Source organism: Meles meles, chromosome 7 (assembly GCF_922984935.1).
Source record: "Meles meles chromosome 7, mMelMel3.1 paternal haplotype, whole genome shotgun sequence".
In the NCBI taxonomy this organism is placed as follows: Eukaryota; Metazoa; Chordata; class Mammalia; order Carnivora; family Mustelidae; genus Meles; species Meles meles.
The window spans coordinates 119,215,581-119,237,109 of NC_060072.1; the positions used below are offsets into that span (position 1 = coordinate 119,215,581).

The following is a 21,529-nucleotide window of genomic DNA, read 5'->3' on the forward strand; positions in this document are numbered from 1 at the left end:
GTTTCTGTGCTCTCCTTAAAAAATTTTTTTTTTGTCTGAAAAAACACTTATTCTTGTCTACAGTGCATGAACAAGGTGCTTTGTTCAGTTTAAGTGCACAATACTTAAGTCTTAAAAATTTTCCAAAACTAATTTTTATGTGATTGATGTTGAAAGTGGCTGTTGTTATTTTAATTCTTTTAGTTATCTGCAGACTGAGAAACAACTGGTGGTATGAACAGAATTGTCTTTAAGTACTTTGATTTTTATAATAGAAGTTTATTGGACCAGGGGGACTAGTTTGCCCTGAGTGCATTCAAGAAGATGTAATTTTATCAGTGTATTCCAAATAATAGTGTACATAAGGATCCCATAGAATACTTAAAAATACAGATTCTTGACTATCACCCCTCACCATTTTCCACCCCCAGTGACTCTGGGATTTGACTCAAAATTTTAAGTTTAAAGAAAAACATTCCTGAGTCTGATACAGATGATCCATTGACCACCTGTTAAGAAAGACTAGTCATAACAACATTACATGTTAATACTCTTATTGTCACTTTTATGAGTCTCCTGGACTGAGCAAGTGCCCTGGATTCTTATCTTCATCAAACTGTAAAGGTAGTAATTCTCACTGTAAAATTGGAAAAAATAAAACTGGGAAATAAAGCACATAGAAAAAAAGTTACACATAACCCCATTATCCAGAGAAGACTGATAATGTTTTAGTTGGTTTTTCTCCATACTTCTAAATTTTTAGTTGGAGTTTATTTGGAAGTTAGCAGTTTTATATTGTTATTCCTATTAAGCTCATAATTTTTTTATAATGTTATTAAAAATCATCACCATTTTTATTGCCACTCAAATATATAAATTGCCTCATATATCATTGTTTACTTAACCGTTCCTCTGTTTCTGGATGTTTAGATGGTTTCTTTTTTTACTTAATTTAAAAAAATTAACATATCATGTATTATTGGTTTCAGAGGTACAGGTCTGTGATTCATCAGCTTTCTATAATACCCAGTGCTCATTATATCACATGCCCTTCTTAATGTCTGTCCACTAGTTACCCCACCCCTTCATCCCTCTCCCCTCCAGCAACCCTCAGTTTGCTTTCCTATGATTAAGAATTTCTTATGGTGGGGCGCCTGGGTGGCTCAGTGGGTTAAGCCACTGCCTTCGGCTCAGGTCATGATCTCAGGGTCCTGGGATCGAGTCCCACATCGGGCTCTCTGCTTGGCAGGGAGCCTGCTTCCCTCTCTCTTTCTCTCTGCCTGCCTCTCTGCCTACTTGTGATCTCTCTCGCTGTCAAATAAATAAATAAAATCTTTAAAAAAATAAAAATAAAAAAAGAATTTCTTATGGTTTGTGTCCCTAGAGCAGGTTTCGTCTTATTTTTTTTTTCTCTTCCCGGATGATCTTCTGTTTTGTGGAATTCACATATCAGTGAGATTATGTGTAACTGTCTTTCTCTGATTGACTTATTTAGCTTAGCATAATACCCTCTAGTTCCATCTACATCATTGCAAATGGCAAGATTTCATTTTCCATGGCTGCATAATATTCGTGTGTGTGTGCGCGCGCACACGTGTGTGTGTGTATGTGTATCACATCTTCATTCGTTCATGTGTTGGTGGATATCTCGGCTATCTCCATAGTTTGGCTATCGTGGACATTGGTGCTATAAACATTGGGGTTCTCATGCCCCTTCAGATCACTACATTTGCATTTTTTGGGTAAATACCCAGTAGTGCAATTGCTGGGTTGTCGGGTAGCTCTGTTTTCAACTTCTTGAGGAACCCCCATACTGTTTTCCAAAGTGGCTGCACCAGCTTGCATTCCGCCAACAGTGTAGAAGGGTTTCCCTTTCTCTGCATCCTTGCCAACACCTGTTGTTTCCTGATGTGTTCATTTTAGCCATTCTCTCTGGTGTGAGGCAGTATCTCATTGTGGTTTTGACTTGTGTTTCCCTGATGCAGAGTGATGCTGAGCACTTTTTCATGTGTCTGTTGGCCATGGGCTCTTGGTTTTTTGGGAGATTTTTGATGACTGCTTCAGTTTCCTTACTGGTTATGGGTCTGTTCAGGTTTTCTGTATCTTCCTGGTTCAGTTCTGGTAGTTTATGTGTCTCTAGGAATGCATCTATGTCTTCCAGATTATGTAATTTGCTGGCATATAGTTGCTTATAATGTGTTCTTATAATTGTTTGTATTTCTTTGGTGTTCGTTGTGATCTTTCCTCTTTCATCCATGATTTTATTAAATTTGGGTCCTTTCTCTTTTCTTTTTGATAATTTGGTCAGGGATTTATCAGTCTTATTAATTTCTTTCAAAGAACCAGCTCCTAGTTCCGTTGATATGTTCTACTGTTCTTTTGGTTTCTATTTCATTGATTTCTGCTCTGATCTTTATTTCTCTCCCCCTGCTGGGTTTAGGCTTTATTTGCTTAGACAGACTTTCTTAATATTTCTACTTCTTTCCTGAATTACTTAATGCAGTGCTGGATTTGATTGCTAATGTTTTACTTCATGTATTTTCATTTATATTTATAAGTGAGTTTGGTTTATAATTTTCTTTCATTTAATTCTTCTCCAGTTTTGTTTTAAAATTATGCTAGCCTCATAAACTGTGTTGAAGCATTTCACTTTTTTTTTAAATTAGAAAAACTGGACTGTTTAAATAATAGGAATTGGTTGTTTCTTCAAGATTTAATATAACTTTCCATAAACAGCTTTTAGAAAATGGCTCTTTCTTGATGTCTTTATTTCTCCAACTCTAGTAAAGTATCAGGAGCAAAGTAAGAACTTCTTGTAACACTTGTTGAATAAATATTCTCTAGATAAGGTTCTGGGAAATGATTTGCTATATAGAATTGTTTGTTATATTAAAAGACTTCATTGTAGTAAGAGAAACATTGTTACCTTGGCTAATTCACTAGGATATGGAATTAGTCTGGAAGAGAAATACTACATGGAAATCTGTCTTCCTGATAAATTTTCTTCATAGAAAGGTGCTCTTTGGTGGTAGTCTAATTTCAAAGCTAACATTTCAAGGAAAACAGTCTCATTTGTATCATTGAATACAGTAGTTGGGTAATTACCATGTGTAAAAAGACTGAATGTAATCATTTTACATACGTATTCGGTTTGGAGTTATTTTTACTGTGTTCTCTTTTAAATCTTATTCTGTGATTTATATCCATTATAATTATTTTACAGACAAAATAATATTTTAGAAGTTAAAGTACTTTAATTTTATTAAGACTGATTCAATTATATCCATCTGATTTTATTTACTTATTTGACAGAGATCACAAATAGGCAGAGAGAGAGGAGGGGAAGCAGGCTCCCTGCTGAGCAGAGAGCCTGATGCCGGGCTCCATCCCAGGACCCTGGGATCATGACCTGAGCCGAAGGCAGAGGCTTTAACCCACTGAGCCACCCAGGCGCCCCCACATTTCCTTTTTTAAATTCCGTATTTTTAAGCATTCATAAAACTCTTGGGTACATTATAGAAGTAATTTAATTTCAGAATATAACTCTAGGATTTATATAGTAAAGCAGCCCAGGGTCAGTTATGTCCCCAGAGGACGTTTGGCAACATCTGGATACTTTTTAATAGACACAATGGAAATTCCACTAACATCTAGTGGGTAGAGATGCTAGTAAACATTCTAAAACACACAAGAAAGCCCCCCGCAGTAAAGAATTATCTTACCCAAAATGTTATTGGTGTGAAGGTTGAGAATGCGAAGTGTATGAAGAATATTCTGCTCTTGACTGACACCTAGTGAGACATATAAAAATAATAAGTAAAGCTGTAGATTGAGATTAAGCATTTAAATCAGTTACTGCTGATTCTTATTTTCCACTGTTAGGAAATTCACAAATAATGAACCTAGGAGGAGATTATATGATTTATTGGTATTGAGAAATTCTAGCTGAGAAAGAATGGAATGTAGTAGATTCTTAGCTGAAATGTTTTATCTCCTTTATCTTTCACTTTTGCATGCCTGATTTAATATTTGATAGTTTTCTATCAAAATCTTTCTTTTGGTAGTTTTCTCAATAAATGTTGAATTACACGTGTGTAAGACTTCTCATATTTTTTAAAAATTGCCTAAAATCGTAGACTTTCAGAGACAAAGAAGACCTGGTGGTTTAATCTGATTCCCTCATTTATAGAGATGTAAAAATTCAATTTCAGGAAGGATGAAGTGATCTAATCCAATGTCATACAACTTGTTAGCGCCAGATCTTGAACTGGAACTCAAAGTTCCTGACTTCTAGTGGACTATTTTTCAGGGTGAGGGAAAGTTATTAAGTATACTTTGGATTGTGTTTGAAGCTTTTATGTTTTCTTCAACCAAATCATGAATTTTAATACTGTGAAATTGTTTTTTCTTGAGAGAGAATATATACACCTGTATATATGTTTTAAAATAAGCTTATATGTATTTTCTATGTCTCATGTTGCATTTAATTTTTATTTTTAAATGTTATGCCAGTTTAAGCATGAATATTTCACATTTTTCACAGGCAACAACACCTCCAAATCAAGGACGTCCAGATTCTCCTGTCTATGCTAATCTACAAGAACTGAAAATATCCCAGTCTGCTCTCCCCCCGCTTCCTGGGAGCCCAGCAATTCAGATTAATGGAGAATGGGAAACTCATAAAGATAGTTCAGGGCGTTGTTATTACTATAACAGAGGAACCCAGGAAAGAACCTGGAAACCACCTCGTTGGACTCGGGATACAAGCATAAGCAAGGGAGAGTTCCAGAGTCCAGGAGACCAAGAGGTATGAATAATTAAGGAATCAGCCAGTGGCTTACCAAACTTTCTCTCTTTTCATTATTCAAGGCCAAGGAAGCGAGTAGGTTTGTTTCTTGGTATTGAAATGGTAGAACACTTGAAATCTCTAAGCTATTAAATGTTCTTTCCCAGTTTCATTATATTAATGCTAATTCTAATGTCTAACTAATAGACAGTAGCTAACCTTATAATGTGTTTACTAGTTCCTGAATTAAGTAATTTAAAATTTAAAAACTAGTTCCTGAATTAAGTAATTTAAAATTTAGTACCAGTGGCTTTCCTCACATTATAGAAGATACTGATATATTTACTGTTACTGCCAAATATGGGACGTTTTTTAGAAAAAGGAAAGAAAATATATGATGTGACTTAGCCACATAAATAAAAACAAAATTATGAACTAGTTAAAATAGACACTTTTCTGTATTGGTTTGCTGTGACTACTGAGATGCTTTTCAGTGTTTCAGTTAGAGATGCAAGATCACTTTTTATTTATATGTAAGGAAAATAAGTATAATGTAATTCCTTTGCTATAAATGGGCCATCTTTTAAAGTATGACTGTTCAGTCTAAAATCATTATTTTCTGTATCTAGTGTTCATACTACTACTCCTCCCCCGCCACCGCCCCAACCTTTGTTTCACCTTCACCTTTTAGAGGGTGGTGCAGTGAACTTGGCCAGCTGTATTTTGAGAGACAGTCATGTCAGAGGTCTGGAGAGATTCCTTGGGACCATTTAGACATGCAGGAGAGGCTTGGGTAGAACTGACAGAATGGAATTAAATCCTGCTGTTTGATAGAGGGAGGTCCCTATGCCTGCATAGGACACACTGCTCTTACAGAAAGCATGTAGAATAAAAACAACTCCAGTTAGGTAGGAGCTGGAAAAATCAGGTGGCGCATCCTGTATTTAGCAGAATTGAAAAGCTTTTTGTAGTTAATGACTCCTCTTGTCCTATTTTTCAGTTGGTTATTTATAGCTTTGGGGTGGTGATAACTTGTACTTTTAGTGTTCAAGAATGAGATCGAGAGTAGTGAGAGAAATTTGTTCTTGTGTTACTATAATAAGAAAACTGTTGAGAAAGTTATTTGAATTGTAGATCTAGAAAGATATCAAATTACATTGTCCTGTATGTGAATAATAAAGTAAAAATTGAATAATTTGGAAGAATTAGGGAAAGAGTTTAATTATAGAATAATTTAAGGAAATTTAAAGTACACACAGCAACTTTAAACATGCTTTTTAGCTTTCCATATTAATAAATAGATGAGAGTGATTTGTATATCAGAATCTCTGCTTACTTGGCCTCTGCACATATTGTTTAAAAATAGATAATTACAAAGTGGCTAGAGCACATTTTCTAATAATTTCTTGGAGAAAGGTTGCATATAGGAGGTGGTACTGAGACTTTGTATGTGAAAAATGTTTATATTCTGCGCTTACATTTAATTGGTAGCTTGCTGAGTATAGAGTTCTAGGTTGGAAATATCTTTTTCTTTACAGTTGGAGGGCATTTTGAACCTCAGTGTATGGCGGTATGGATCAGCAGCCTGCCAGGAGTCGCCAGTGTCAAGACCATTAGGTCTTTCTTTTAGACTACGCAGTCTTCACTCTTCACAGAAGTCTTAAAATCTGCCAGGAAAGTCAGGGCTGCCAGGCTGTTGGTAGTCAGTATTAGTTTTGCTTATAGTCCCTCAGTCTCCTTGTTTCTGATTGGTACCTGTGTCCCAGTTTGCCTCTTGTCTTCCAAATTAGAATCTTACTGTTTTTCTCTCCTAAGAGGTAAATTAATTCCTGTCCTTCAACTGGGAAAAGGGAAGGGTGCACACCTAGCAAGTGGGCCTGAAGGAAAGGGATTCTGGCAGTTTTAGTCCTCATTGCAGTACCCCTGCCCTCACCCGTAGTTCCAGAAGGACCTAATACTGTCACTTCCTGAGCCATGTGAAGATTCTGCTCTGTAAAGTGGTTGGATTTCACTTTTCTTTGTAGATGAGTTAGTCTTTCGTTCATTTGCTTCTCAGCTTCCAGAGTTTTGTGATTGCTCACATCTTGCGTTCTCCCTATTCTTGGTAGTATAAGTCTTTTAAAACAATTCAGTACTCGTAGTGGGGTTTGAGAAGGAGAATAAGTGTTAACTCTTCCATCTAATTCAGAGCTTATTATTTTAGTGGTTATCCTAGAGCAGTGGTTCTCAACTGGGTACAGTTTTGCCTCCTGAGGGACATTAGACAATGGGGACATTTTTTTGTTGTTAAACTCAAGGAGGGCTACTGGCATCTCGTGGGTAGAAGCCAGAGATGCTGTTAAACATCCTGTGATACACAAGATAGCTCCCACAACAAAGACTCATCTGGCGCTAAATGTCAGTAGTGCTGCTGTTGAAAACTCTGCCTTAGAAATGTTAACATGCATACTCACCAGAGCCTAGTCAGCGTCCTCTCGCTCTTTAGAGCCAAGTGAGAACTCTATGTGCCATTTGCTATTGTTGTTTTTTATTTCTGTTTTTAGCCCCCTTATTGTTGTACATGGTGATTCTTAAATTCATCCTCCTATTTGGCACTTTTTTTCCCTTCACACTCCTTTATGCAAATCAGATTATTTTGGATAACTTTTATCTTGGGTAACTACTGTCTTAAGCACATACTTTTAAGTTTTCTTAGTGAGGATTTGTTAGTGATAGAATCTTAGTTTAAAATTTAGTGATGATGTTAGTGATAGAATCTTAGCTTTTGTCTAGAAATTTATTTTTCCTCATTTTTGAAGAATGTCTTTACTTGATATACAGTTCTTTTTTAAAGGATTTTTAAAAATTTATTTATCTGACAGAGCACAAACAGGGAGAGGGAGAAACAGATTCCCCGATGAGCAAGGAGCCCAACCCAGGACCCTGGGATCATGACCTGAGCTGAAGGCAGTCAGTCAACCAGCTAAGCCACCTAGGTGTCCCTTGATATACAGTTATAAGTTGACTGCATACTTGTTTGTTTTTTCCTGGTTCACTGAAGATTTTTTTCTCCTGTTTTCAGGCTTCTGTTGTTGTTGTTGGAAATTCAGCTGTCAGTTTGATTTTCATTCCTTGAAGAACAGATTGTCCCTTCTGGCTGGCAGCTTTTAAGATCTCATATCTGTAATTTTTCTATAATATGATTAGGTGGAGGTATTTTATTTCCTGCCCAGGGTTTTGTTGGGGTTCTTTTCTTTTCCTTTTTTTTTTTTTTTTTTTGAAGATTTTATTTATTTGAGAGAGAGAGTGAGAGAGCACAAGCAGGAGGAGGGGCCAAAGGACAGGGAGAAGCAGGCTCCCCACTGAGCAAGGAGCCCAACCAAGGACCACCCCCCCACCCCCATCATTGTCGAACTGAAGGCAGACTCTTAAGTGGTTGAGCCACCAGGTGCCCCTTTTGTTGGGATTCTTGAACTTGAGGAGTCCTATCTTTGATTAGTTCTAGAAAATTCCTACTTGTCTATATATAGCCTCTGTCCCACTTTCTGTTTCCTCTCATTCTGGAACTTTGATTAGATGAATATTTAATCTGCTTGCATTGGTCATGTCTTTTGATTTCCCTTTACTTGTGAATTTTATCTCTGTTTCTCTTTGTGCTTTATTCTCAATGATTTTTGATGTAGTTCTTGTTCATTATTTTTCATCTTTATTATTAAACCAGTCCTTAAATTTTATTTTATTTTTTTTTAAGATTTTATTTATTTATTTGACACACACACACAGAGATCACAAGTAGGGAGAGAGGCAGGCAGAGAGAGAGAGGGAAGCAGGCTCTCCACTGAGCAGAGAGCCCGGTGCGGGACTCTATCCCAGGACCCTGAGATCATGACCTGAGCTGAAGGCAGAGGCTTAACCCACTGAGCCACCCAGGCACCCCAGTCCTTAAATTTTAAAAACATCTTAGTTTTTATTTAAGCCCGATGTGGGACTCAGTCCCAGGACCCTGAGATCGTGACCTGAGCCACTTGGGTGCACCTATATGTAGATATATAGATATATATATATATATATAATATTTTTTAATAATTCTTGTACATAAGGTCTTTAAGAGCTGAATTATTCTGCTTTTCTGCTGGCTCTTAATCATAGTGTTTTGTTTCACATCGTGTCCACATACATGTTTTATTTATTTATTTTTAAAGGTTTTATTTATTTGTCAGAGAGAGGGAGAGAGAGAGCGCACAAGCAGGGGGAACAGCAGGCAGAGGGAAAATCATGTTTCCCGCTGAACATTTTTGAGAGCTTCTCATCTTAATTACTTTGAAAAGTTTTAAACCTAAAAAACAGTATAGTGAACATCCACATACTAGGTAGCCTTCATCTAGATTTATCTGTTTTAACATTTTGCCACATTTGCTTCTTCTCTTCCTCCTTCTACCTCCTAGTAATTTATTTTCTAAACCATTTGGATTAAGACAACATAATATTTTGTTGTCTAAGTTATTAGGATGTTTTCCAGCAAAACTGTTGTCAGTTTTTGGTGAAAAATTATCATGCCCAAGAAGTTTAATATTGATATGTTATTTAATATACAGTTAATATTCAGTGTTTCTCACTTGTCAAGTAATGTCCCTTATAGATTTTTTTCCTGCAGTGAAAGACCCAGTGAAGGATAACGTATTTCATATCTTTCTTTAGTCTTATTTTGTATTTAATTTAATTTATTAGCAAGAGAACACATGAGTGGGGAGAGGGTGAGCTGTTTTGGGTTGAGGGAGAGAAGCAGACTCTGTGCTGAGCAGGAAGCCTGATGTGGGACTCAGTCCCAGGACCCTGAGATCGTGACCTGAGCCACTTGGGCGCCTATATATATATTTTTTTTTTTTATTTTTTTTTTTTTAAGTAATTCTTGTACATAAGGTCTTTAAGAGCTGAATTATTCTGCTTTTCTGCTGGCTCTTAATCATAGTGTTTTGTTTCACATCGTGTCCACATATATGTTTTATTTATTTATTTTTAAAGGTTTTATTTATTTGTCAGAGAGAGGGAGAGAGAGCGCGCACAAGCAGGGGAAACAGCAGGCAGAGGGAAAAGCATGTTTCCCGCTGAACGGGGAGCCCAATGTGGAACTTGATCCCAAGACTGTGGGATCATGACCTGAGCTGAAGGCAGACACTTAACTGACTGAGCCGCCCAGGTGTCCCTGTATGTGTGTTTTAATATGTGACTATATATAGTGCTTAGAAATTTTTATATATAAGAAGTCTTTAATGCTGGGGTTGAAAGCTTGTTCTGTCAGAGAGGATTTGCTCTTGTTTCTGCCAGGAAGCTAGTATCCTGTAAACACTTGAAACTGAATTTTCAGCTTTAGTTTTTTAGGCCATCTAAGTAGTAGTAATTTAGATTGCATGAAGCCTGGTTTGTGTTAGGGGATTCTCCCATTTTCCCCCACTTCTCTGGGAAGATTCCTGTTATTTCCATTGTGTGGAATAAAAGGACAAGACTTATTTCTGGCTCACTGGTAATCTGAGGGTACACTACTTTGGGATGTCAGTTCTTTATCAGGGGGAAATCCAGTTACACTCCGTACTTTTGGTAGTCTCAGTTCCTGTTCCCCAATACTTTATGCCTTGAAAACTAATGTTCTAGTTTGAGGTTTGACACATGGCCTTCAAAGAGAAAGCTGGTCATTACATTCTACTTAGTTTTTGACCTCTGAGTATTTCTTAGCCTTTTGCTTCTTGATGATTCTTAAAAAATTTATGTAATATTTTATTGTTTTAATCCAAGTGGTCATTTCAGTAGCTACGTGTCATTGTTCTGTAAATGGAACACCTCTGTAGCCCCCTCTTTAAGGCTATATTTGCTGCAAAATATATACCCCAGAGTTACTGAGCCAAGTACCCTGCTGAATGGAGTTATGAGTATAGCACAGATAACATTTAGAGAATGCTTACTAAAAATAATCTTAATTTTATTTAATTGCCACTAAAAAACTCTTTTCTAGTAGTAAATATCAAGATTTTAGAGGTACCTCTGCCTTAAAAAAAGAGATTATTTATTTGTCAGAGAGAGAGAGAGAAAGCACGCGCGCACACGTGAGCGAGCATAGGCAGGCAGAGGTAGAGGAAGAAGCAGGCATCCAAAAGAATGAGGAGCCTGAATGTGGGATCTCAGGACCGTGGGGTCATTACCCCATGAAGGCAGATGCCCAACTGACTGAGCCACCCAAGCATCCCAGTACCTCTGGTTCTATAAAATAATAAAACATGTTGAGATACCAGAGGTTTCTCTTTATGCAAAAAAGGAACATCTTGGGGTGCCTGGGTGGCTCAGTGGGTAAAGCCACTGCCTTCAGCTCAGGTCGTGATCCTGGGGTCCTGGGATTGAGCCCCTCGTCGGGCTCTCTGCTCAGTGGGGAGCCTGCTTCCCTTTCTCTCTCTTCCTACTTGTGAAATCTCTCTCTCTGCTAAATAAATAAATGGAATCTTAAAATTAAAAAAAAAAAGGAACATCTTATTGCACAAAAATTGGGAAATTATGGGAGCATTTCATTATCTAGAAAGTCATGTTTATGAAAAAATTGATTTAGTGACTTTGTTTCCTAAATTAATTTTACTATTATACAGGTGTAATTGACATACAGCATTGTTAGTTTCAAGTGTACAATGTAATGATTCTATATTTGTGTATATTGTGAAATGATCACCACATTAAGTCTAGTAAAGAATTTTTTTGTCATGTGAGACGTCTTAAGATCTACTCTTTTAGCAACTTTCACATATATAATACAGTATTATTAATTGTTTTCCATGCAGTACTTTATATCCCCATGACTTATTTATTTTATAACTGGAAATTTGTGCTCTTTGGCCCCTTCACCAATGGGTGAACCTGCCTTCTCCCTCACCTCTGCCAAACACCAGTCTGTTCTCTGTATCTATTAGCTTGTTTTGTTTTGTTTTGAAGATTCCACATAAGTGGGATCATATGATATTTGTTTTTCTCTGACTTATTTCACTTACCATAATGGCCGTAATGTCCATCTATGTCGTTGTAAATGGTAATATTTTGTTCTTTTTTATGGCTGAATAATATTCCATTGTATAGATTTCTTTTCTGTTTCTAAAAGATTTTATTGTACTGTACTTAAGTGGTCTCAATTTAAAAATAAGTCCTGATTTTTAAAATAGGTGTTCCATTTTTAATGTTACTCTTACAAAATGTATATAGATCACTTTATGCAGGGTTTCTGTAAAGTTGTCTATGTCAGTTTTTGTGAACATGTTACTATTAGTATGTTTCTGTCTTTTTTCTACCAACATTGAGAATCTAGACATTTAAGTGTTTTAGACCAAATTATGATGATAGAAGATACAGTTTGAGTCAGATTTAATTGCAGGAAGTATTTTACCCAGAAGTGATCCTGGAGGGGTCATTTACAAGAACTCTAATCTCATAAATATTCGTGAATGAATGAAGTTTAAGTGCAGTAAGCAAATTGCTACTTACTCACATTATGGTGCCTATTGTTTGAAAAAGCAGAAATTAACTTTTGTCAATCTTTTTGCTTCTCTTGTATGTCTGGATTTTATCATGCTTTTAAAAGTAAAGCATACCTAAGTTACTTCCATACTGAATTTTTCACCTCTCTATCGTTTGAATTTTTTCAATATTATTTTTCCTGTTTTGAAGTTTAGTTTCCAACTATCTTTAATAAACATGTGATTGAGGAAATAAATTAGACAAATAAAAGCAATAAATGAGAACATAAAATACAGTGTTATAAGACTAGTGCCCCCCCACACATTAAAAAAATAATAATTCTATTTATTGAGCACTATTGTTTGCCAGGCATGAGAATTTTCAAGAAACTCAGTCTGAGGAAGTACTATCATTCTGTATTTTGCTTACACATGCATGTGTATATCCATACACACTCCTGTCAGTTTTTTTTTTTTAATATTTTTTATTTATTTGACAGAGAGAAATCACAACTAGGCAGAGAGGCAGGCAGAGAGTGAGGAGGAAGCAGGCTCCATGCGGAGCAGAGAGCCCCATGCGGGGCTTGATCCCAGGACCCTGGGATCATGACCTGAGCCGAAGGCAGAGGCCTTAACCCACTGAGCCACCCAGGCGCCCCAACTCCTGTCCGTTTTTAACCTGATTTCAGTTCAAAAGCAGAATTAAATAATGGAAGGTAGCATTTTATCTCTCAGTCTGAAAACATTGTTTTCAATTTTATTATGGTGAATTTTTCCAGGGTTACATCATTGTGATAAAATAACTATTATTAATTTCCCCTTACCACGTAACATTGTACCATTTGAAAGACTAACAATTTGTGAATTAAATTTTCAGATATAGTCAAGATATCTTAGTGTGCTTATAGCTATTACGGTTTATTGTTTAGATTTGCAACGGCTGCATATGTGTGTGTGTATATATATATATTCAAAGAAGAAAAATCCTTATGTTTCTGACTATTTATAGCTTCTTTCGTCAGAAGAAAACTACCACAGCATTTGTTACAGCCAGTCAGATAGTCAGTGTGGTTCTCCTCCAAGGGGTTGGTCAGAAGAGTTGGATGAACGTGGGCATACCTTATATACCAGTGACTATACTAATGAAAAGGTACATTTTTTTTTCTCATCTAGTTTTTTGGGGCAGAATCCTTACATAAAATAGTCGTGTACTGAAGTTTTAGTAGTATTTAAAAACCGCATGAAAATATTCTTTATTGTAATTCTGAAATCATGCCAATTGACAATATGAAAACTCATTATATAACCACTGATTCATGGTTTTAAATTGCTTGTAATTACAGTGATTTTTGTGGTGTCAAAACCATCTAAGACAACTTTTTAAGAGTAGACCTGTTGAGTGTCATTCTGTTGAGACTTCTTCAGTAAACATATTTCTTTATATTTTTCTCAAGGAATGGTTTTTAAGGAATAGTTTTCTCAGCATGTGTCACTATGATATACCACCTCACTTTCTATACTCCTTTTTCTTTTATAATCAAGTTATGTAAAACAAAAACCATGAATCTAGTACTTTATGATTAATTGGTTTGGGAATGCATATTGAAATTTTATGTATAAACATCTGGTATCATCAGAGAAGGTAACTGATTGGTTGTGCTTACTTTAATTACTTCACACTCGAACATGACACATTAGTTTTCATGTATTTCACAATTAAGATCATATGTTAAATTAGCAGTACTTAGTCTTTTGCCCCTCTTGTCCTTATATTATATCATATGAAGTTTTATTATTAGTGTTACATAAGTGATATTGAATGAGGAATGTATTGGCTACAGGAGGTAATTCCTAAGGGTTTGCATGAAGTTTGGCTTACATTGTTTAGTAGTTTTATATTTGAAGATTTAAAAAATATTCTCTTTTGTTCTTTTCCCAACCCTGTTTTTGAGTGAGTGTGACCCTGTGTCCAGTATATATGTATATCTGTGTGTGTCTTTACGTTATATTTTCTTGTGTTAAGTGCTGCTTCACATTGGAACTAGCTTGATACTGGAAGAGAGAGGAAATAAATTCACATTTAATATTGAGTTTATTTACTTTTACCAAACTTAAAATACAAATCTATTAGTATAAGTTTGTAAATTTTTTTTGCGGTGTTCTTGATGTAGAATAAAGTTCATAAGAAAAAGATCTAATATCTCCAGTTGTATAAGCTTAAACTCACTTTTACTTAAATTAAAAAAATAAAACTTTTTTTTGTTTTTTTGTTGTTTTTTTACACCTGTTTTTTTATAGTGGCTCAAGCATGTTGATGATCAAGGTAGACAGTATTACTACAGTGCAGATGGATCTCGTTCGGAATGGGAATTGCCAAAGGTAATAAACCTTAACATTGAATTTATATTTTAAAATCTTAAAACAGTCTCAGCAGATTTACTTTAAAATTTTTATTCAACTTTTAAAAAGCAGAACTTTTTTTTGGAATTCATTGAGAATCCTTTGGCTAAAATATTCTAAGATGTGTATGATCTTTGCTATATAATACTGATAATTCCTATTCAAAAGTTCTTTTGGTTGAAATCAGTTTTTCCATCATTCCTGGAAAAAAGAATTTCCTTCAGTGCCAATAAGGCCATCTTAATATCTAGCCATCTTGCATATATTGAATTTTTTGAGGTTGGTCTTAACATTTAACCTTTTTTTTTCTAAGAGAAAAAAATGACTCAGTATTCCAGTTTATTCTCATATGTGAATATGTGTTGTAATTATGTCAGTCATTAACAGCATGTGCTGATAAAATCTTCTAGGGTCTCACTGGGTCTGTCTTTTTTCAGATGAGAACATCAGGACTCAGTTGATCTTAAGGCAGTGGGCTTCAGAGTGGTCATGTGCTTGTCACACTATTAGTATTGAGATAATTTTAAATGATATATGAGCAAAAGTTTAAATTTTAATTGGTAGTTAATTTTGATGTTTTAGAAAATGGCAATGTTAGCAGACATATCTGTAGTGTTAGATAGACTTTAATTTTTAAAGAAATTTGTCTTTTTGCCAGAGTAAACCAATTTAAAGAAAAGTACTGTTATTATAAAGATACATGCATATAGAATTTTCTTGTGTTCAAAAAGCTTTCTCAGGGGCACCTGGGTGGCTCAGTGGGTTAAAGCCTCTGCTTTCCGCTCAGGTCATGATCCCAGGGTCCTGGGATAGAGCCCTGCATCGGGCTGTCTGCTTGGCAGGGAGCCTGCTTCCCCTCCTCTCTCTCTGCCTGCCTCTCTGCCTACTTGTGATCTCTGTCTGTCCAATAAATAAATAAACAAACAAATAACAGTCTTTTAAAAAAGCCTTGTCAGATCTTCAAATAAGCATTTGTATTTACGTATTTTACACGTATTTTAGCATGTATTTTACACAAGTACTTTCTCTTTTGCCCAGCTCAGCAGAAGAAACTATTTTTAACCATTGTTTAATACTTTCAAAATGAGAAGTTATATTAAAATTTACATATAGACAATAGGATTGTTTTTTGAATATAATGCTGTTTGCAACATAACATTAGTGTTAATGATGATAACTTCTATATTTTAATTTCAAAACTCAACATACAAAGAATTATGAAGATATTAGCACATTGTGGGCTTTCTTTTTTTAAGGCTTAATTTTTTTAGAACAGTTATGGGTTTACAGTAAAAGGGAGAGGAAGGTATAGAGATTTCTCATATATCCCTGGTTCCTACGTATGTGCAACCTCCCTCATTATCAACATCACTCCCCAGGATGGTATATTCTTTACTAAGGATGAACCTGCATTGACGATCATAATCACCTGAAGTCCATAGTCTACCTTAGGGTTCATTCTTGGTGTTGTATATTCTGTGGATTTGGACAAAAGTATACTGACTTATTATAATATCATACAAAGTATTTTCAATACCCTAAAAATACTCTGTTTACTACCTCCCTCAGCCCCTGGCAACTACTGATCTTTCTATTGTCTCCGTGGTTATGTCACATTCTGTTTTGTTTTTTTTTTTAAAGATTTTATTTATTTATTTGATAGCACAAGCAGGGGGAGTGGCAGGCAGAGGGAAAGGGAGAAGCAGGCTCCCGCTGAGCAGAGAGCCTGATGTGGGGCTTGATCCCAGGACCTTGGGATCATGACCTAGCTGAAAGCAGATGCTTAACTGATTGAGCCACCCAGGTGCCCTGTCACACGGTTTTTATTTAAAATTAACCATAGATCATATCTATCTAAATATATGTATATATTTAAATATATATATCTAAAAAATATATCTAAAATAATACCGAGAATGAATAAAGATCATATATTAAAAATGCCATAAATTGCTCCTCACATATTTCATGGATAGAAGTTTTCTATTATCACTCTTTAAAATTATGAAATATAATTCAGTAAAACATTCATGGGTTTTTTTCCCATTTTCATCATTAATGAGTACTTTTGAAATGTGATTCTCCAGATAAAACTATATTTACCTTTTAAACTTTGAAGTTGTACCAACCCCTTGGAATCCTATAGTATTTTATAAACTAGAGAATAGCAGTTGAATGATAGTAACATTTAGGGTTTTTTTGTTTGTGAGGTGTTTGTTTAGCTTGGTTTCATTGTGGTTTTTTTTGGGAGAGGGTTGATTGTTTTACAAAGAATTAGATATGAAATGGGCTAAATTTCCCTAATTTAATTGTCATTTAATAAAATGTTTTAGTGGGAAATAATATTCCAAGTTTAATATGATTATTATCAACTTTTAGGAGAAAAAATATATGTAGTAAGATTAACAGTATTTTTATTTGTAAATGTACTGGGAAGAAATAGAATAAATACATTGGCTCTTATTTTTCAAAACTGGTACCATTTACAAATAAAATCCTATTTGGTGATTAAATTGGAAAGAAAAATCTTGTGGGTAGTGGGAGCCAAAATAACATAATACCTATGTGCTGGGAAAGGAATATGTTTTTGGTATATAACTGTTCAGTATTGAAAACTGTGTGACATTGACAGAGCTATTGGGCTTATAAAATATGAGATCTGATTTCGACTTAAATATACCAAAGGAGGGACTTCTGGATGGCTCAGTCGGTTAAACCACTGCCTTCTGCTCAGGTCATGATCCCAGGGTCCAGGGATCGAGTCCCATATCAGGCTCCTTGCTTGGCAGGGAGCCTGTTTCTCTCTCCGCCTCAGCCTGCCACTCTGCCTGCTTGTGCGCACGCTCTCTCTCTCTCTCTCTGACAAATAAATGAATAAAATCTTTAAAAAAAAGATACCAAAGGATATATCTGCTGAAGGCTTAGGTCACTGAAAATGATTTAGACTATAGAAAAATATTTTATTAATATAATAATTACATAATTAAAACATTAAATTTTTCTAACAGTTGACAAATTCCAATTGTAGCTCCTGTCAGTTCCTCACCATTTGAGTTATAGAGGAATCTTTTGTTGTATTGCATCTTCCTTCATAATAGTTTGAGATCGAACATAAGACTTCTTTTGAGTCATTTGTCCCAGGTTGGGGTCCACTGAAAGAAGAGGCTTCCCAGATGACCCAATACAAGGAGTAATTTGGAATCTATACTTAACTCATAGCTTAATATTCTATTTGTTTTTGTATTAACTCCTATACTTTCCCTGGTCAGAAGACTTACAGGTTCAACATTAAAATACCTACTTGTGGAGATGTCCTGGGTGAAAGAAAGAAGGGAAGGGACTGAGTCATATCAAAACCTTTCAGGGTAGTTCCACAACAGTGGAAATGGATGCTGATTGTGATCATTGTTGAGCCATTTAGTGGTATTATCTCATTTTCTGCCACGATTTGCCACTTAGGATAAAGGCAGAATGGATAGTTTTTTGAATTTCTAATTAATTTGAATGTGAGGAGAAGGTTGGATTTGGGTATAGTGGGAATGAGGAAATAAGGCAAAATGTTTTAGAACCTCTACTTAGTAAGTCCAAAATAAGTCTCTCACATGGTTTTGTAACTCCCAGTGCAGATATTAGAAACTTAGCGATTGTTTTTTGAGTGCATCTTTGGTGGTCAGCATTGTATAGATATTATCATGAATGCAAATGCACAGGGCTTGGTCTTTATCCTCAAGGAGTTTGCTATAAATCTGGAAAGCAGAAGCATGTACATATATCATAGCTAAGTGAGACAAAATATGTACAAATATACATTTATGCATACCTGGCTATAGATTGGGTATAGGTGAGGGGAACCATAAAACTAGACTAGAGGAAGCACTGGGTTGGGGGGGAAGGGGATAAGGATGAATGAGAAGAGAACAAAACAAAATATCTCCCACTCAAAATGAGTCTGGTATTCAATATTCCAAGTAAAACATATGAAGAACCCAATGCTAATAATATAAACATGAAAAAAATCTTAAGAATCAGAACATTGTACTCCAGTTGAAATTAATTTTGTTAATAACTTAATACAGACTTTAAATAATGTTGTAGATGTCTGGAGTTAAATGAAGGCTTTCATTTAGAAAGAACAAGAAGGGCAACCCTTTCTGGTCCCCTCCCTCTTTGGGAGCTTTGTACTATCACTCAGTAAACTTTGCTTTGCTGTGCACCCAAAAAAAATAAATAAATAAATAAAGTGAAAAATAAAAAGAATAAGAAATTATGAAAAATAAAAATGAATGATATCTGAATAGGTGAATATGATAAAAAATAGAAATATTTCAGTTGAAAGAGCTAGTCATTGGAATTAACAAGTATAGTCAGTAGTGTAAACTATAGACAGTGGCAGAAAGATAACTAATACTAAAGCATAGTTAAAAGAAATGGAAGATGGGTGGGAAGTTTCCTGTATTCATAAACTAGGAATTCCAGAAGAGAAGAATGGAGGAAAGTTGGGGAAATAATATCTAAAAATATAATTTCTAGGAATTTTCTAAAATCGAAGGAAGGCATGAGCGTATAACTGGAAAATATGCCTTAAATACTGACCAGGATAGGCGCCTGGGTGGCTCAATGGGTTAAAGCCTCTGCCTTTGGCTCAGGTCATGATGCCACGGTTCTGGGATTGAGCCCCGAGTCGGGCTCTCTGCTCAGTGGGGAGCCTGTTTCCTCCTCTGTCTCTGCCTGCCTCTCTGCCTACTTGTGATCTCTGTCTATCAAATAAATAAATAACAATAACAAAAAATTAAATACTGACCAGGATAAATAAAAATAAATTTATATGTTGACAAATTATCCTGGATGTGCAGAACTTCAATATAGGGAGACAATTATAACAGCTATCAAAGGGTAAAAGACCAGATTTCCTGCAGTGGTAGATTGCATCATTGGGCCCATTCTTTAGCCATTCCTGTATCAGTGCTCTTTGATGTTTACCTTTGTAGAGGCCTTCCACTGTGTGTGCAGGTATATTCTGCTGTTACCTGAGTTTAGTCATAATGACTTGCTTTCCCTGATGATTTGTTAGTAAATGTATCACAAAGTATAGTATTGAAATGGGCATGTGCACCAAAAAATATAATTAAAAATTAAAAATTTAATTAAAAATTTAAAAATGAACAGAGCCTCAGAGATCTTTGGGAAAATACAGAAGATCTAACATTTCATTGGAGTTCTTAGGGGAAGAGAAGGAGTGTGAGGTTGAAAAATATTTGCAGAAAACAGTGTTTGAAAACATCCCAAGTGTGGCAAAAGACCAACAGAAATCAAGAAGTTGAGCAACACCTAAAAAACAGGATAGACCTAAAGAAATCCACATCTTGACACATAGTAGTCAGATTTCTGAGAAGTAAAGACTTCCTCTTTCGTTCCCCCTAAATAATCTTGAAAGCAGCTATCTTGAAAGTTCCTATAGGGTAATAATGATTTGAATGGCAGTGGATGTCTTAACCAGAAACCATAAAGCCAGAAGGACATGGTATAACATTTTTCAAATGCTGAAAGAAAAAAACTCTAAACCTATAATTGTACATCCAACAAAAATGTCCTTCAGGAATGAAAGTAAATAAAGACCTTCTCAAATGAAAGTAAACTAAAAGATTTATTACCAGCATCATATTTTCAAAGACTTGCTATAGGAAGTCCTTCACACAGAAGAGAAATGATAAGAAAACATTAGGAATGAAGAAAGTACAATGGAAAGGGTGAATATCTGAGGAGACTTGTCTTGAGTTTTAAAAATTATGTTTGACATTCAAAACAAAAATTGAAACATTTCTGAAATACTGTAGGTAGAGATGATACTTACAACAGCTGTATACCATAAAGAGGGGAGAGTGAAGTGATAAAATTGTTGGTAAGATTTCTGCATTTCACTTGAAATAGTGAAATATTGATACTAGTAGACTGTGATAAATTAAGCATGTGAATTTAATCCCTAGAACAAGTACTAACAAGCCAACAAAAGACTCAAGAAACTATAGATAAAATATAATAGTAAAAACTTTTCAAATAGCCCACAGGAAGGCAGGAAAAAAGAAACTCAAATGAATAATAGGTTAGAAAACAAATAAAATGGCAGACTTGAATCCTAACATATATAATTACATTAAATATAAATGGTCTAAACACACCTGTTAAAAAATTTTCAGAAACAATAAAAAACCATGACCCAACAATTTGCTTCCATAAGAAAATCACTTCAAATATAATGTGATATTGTATCATGCTAAAGGTTATTTGTCAAATCTACAGTAAATTTCATACTTAATTGTGGGATTATAGGAGCTTTCTCATTAGAATTAGGAACTAGATTTGAACTTTTAAAAATCACTGCTTCTGTTCAACAATAAAGTAAAAAAAAAATCGAGAGGAAAGGTACAGTTGTTTTAATTAGAAAAATCAAGAGAATCTACAAACTGAAAGCTGTTGAGTTGCTGGATATAAAATCAACATAAAAACTACCCATTTCAGGGCGCCTGGGTGGCTCAGTGGGTTAAGCCGCTGCCTTCGGCTCAGGTCATGATCTCGGGGTCTTGGGATCGAGTCCCGCATCGGGCTCTCTGCTCGGCAGGGAGCCTGCTTCCCTCTCTCTCTCTCTGCCTGCCTCTCTATCTACTTGTGATCTCTCTGTCAAATAAATAAATAAAATCTTTAAAAAAAAAAACAAACTACCCATTTCTTGGGGTGCGTGGGTGGCTTAGTCATTTAAGTGTCTGCTTTCAGCTTGGATCATGATCCCAAGGTTTTGGGATGAAGCCCCATGTTGGTCTCCCTGCTCAGTGGGAAGTTTGCTTCTCTCTCTGCCTCTCTGCTTGGCTTGTGCTCTCTTTCTCACTCACTCTTTCTCTCTCTCAAA

The 21,529-nt window shown here is 35.5% G+C and overlaps 1 protein-coding gene across 4 annotated transcripts in view; it reads left to right on the plus strand.

Annotated features, from left to right (window-relative positions):
• Nucleotides 1-21,529, plus strand: part of ARHGAP12 (Rho GTPase activating protein 12) — a 110,044-nt gene that overhangs the window by 45,361 nt on the left and 43,154 nt on the right. For 2 of the 4 annotated variants that reach the window (XM_046011732.1, XM_046011734.1), the window contains exons 4-6: nt 4,523-4,786; nt 13,238-13,378; nt 14,527-14,607. In XM_046011732.1, coding sequence (XP_045867688.1) covers nt 4,523-4,786; nt 13,238-13,378; nt 14,527-14,607 — 486 coding nt within the window. The remainder of the gene's footprint in view (nt 1-4,522; nt 4,787-13,237; nt 13,379-14,526; nt 14,608-21,529) is intronic. The other 2 variants (XM_046011735.1, XM_046011736.1) reach the window with 2 other exon arrangements.